The sequence below is a fragment of the Nematolebias whitei genome, chromosome 19 (assembly GCF_014905685.2).
Source record: "Nematolebias whitei isolate Nwh7 chromosome 19, NemWhi1, whole genome shotgun sequence".
In the NCBI taxonomy this organism is placed as follows: domain Eukaryota; kingdom Metazoa; phylum Chordata; class Actinopteri; order Cyprinodontiformes; family Rivulidae; genus Nematolebias; species Nematolebias whitei.
Window position 1 is genome coordinate 40,197,848 of NC_056516.1, and position 933 is coordinate 40,198,780.

General features: G+C 52.5%; 1 protein-coding gene across 1 annotated transcript in view; it reads left to right on the top strand.

Moving 5' to 3' along the window:
• The first annotated feature begins 326 nt into the window (after nucleotides 1-326).
• Nucleotides 327-933, top strand: part of LOC119425556 (ephrin type-A receptor 7) — a 106,660-nt gene continuing 106,053 nt past the window's right edge. The window contains exon 1 of the mRNA XM_037693083.1: nucleotides 327-419. Within this exon, the coding sequence (XP_037549011.1) occupies nucleotides 329-419 (91 nt within the window). The 5' untranslated portion in view covers nucleotides 327-328. The remainder of the gene's footprint in view (nucleotides 420-933) is intronic.

The window sequence follows — 933 nt, forward strand, 5'->3', positions numbered from 1 at the left end:
AGACCAGCACCCTCTCTAATTCCGGACCTGGACCAGTTCGAGGTTAGAACCCTCGGATCTGAACCGGACTCGGGCAGGCTCTTCAGGTGTGAAGATTTCAGATAGCAGCTCTGTGATTGGTCGGCCTCTCGCTCCCCCAGCCTCTGACTGGCTGCACCTGATGTCAATCACAATGACAGGCCCCGCCCCCGGCAGTGAAATGCCCCCGCTCCCTCCTCCAGAACTGTTTGCCCAGACGGCGGCGGCTCGGTTCGGTTCGGATTCTCAGTCCGTCTGTGCGCGGACCGGACAGAAATGAGCAGAACCCCGAGGGTTCGGACGGACTAACATGGATCCGTGGACAAGCCTGGGCTCGGTTCTGGTCTCGGTGCTGTGGATTTTAGCTGTGAACAAAGTGGAGGACTGCCGCGGAGAGGAAGGTAGGTGATACCGTCCGGTCCGGTCCGGTGAGGAGAGGCTGAAACCGGGTCTGGGATGGTCTTTGACCTGATGATGATGATGATGATGAAGATGATGACGATGGGACCAATGAGGTTTTTAGTGAAAATAAAAAGTGACATTTCATCACTTTTAGTTCTACTGAACGGGCTCAAGTTCTGATCGGTGTTCTGACAGAGGTTCTGTTCTGACAGAGGTTCTGGTCTGACCAGAGGTTCTGGTCTGACCAGAGGTTCTAATCTGAGATTCTGTTCTGACAGAGGTTTTGTTCTGACCAGAGGTTCTAATCTGAGGTTCTGTTCTGACAGAGGTTCTGGTCTGACCAGAGGTTCTAATCTGAGATTCTGATCTGACAGAGGTTCTGGTCTGACCAGAGGTTCTAATCTGAGGTTCTGTTCTGACAGGTTCTGTTCTGACCAGAGGTTCTAATCTGAGGTTCTGTTCTGACAGGTTCTGGTCTGACCAGAGGTTCTAATCTGAGGTTCTGTTCTGACC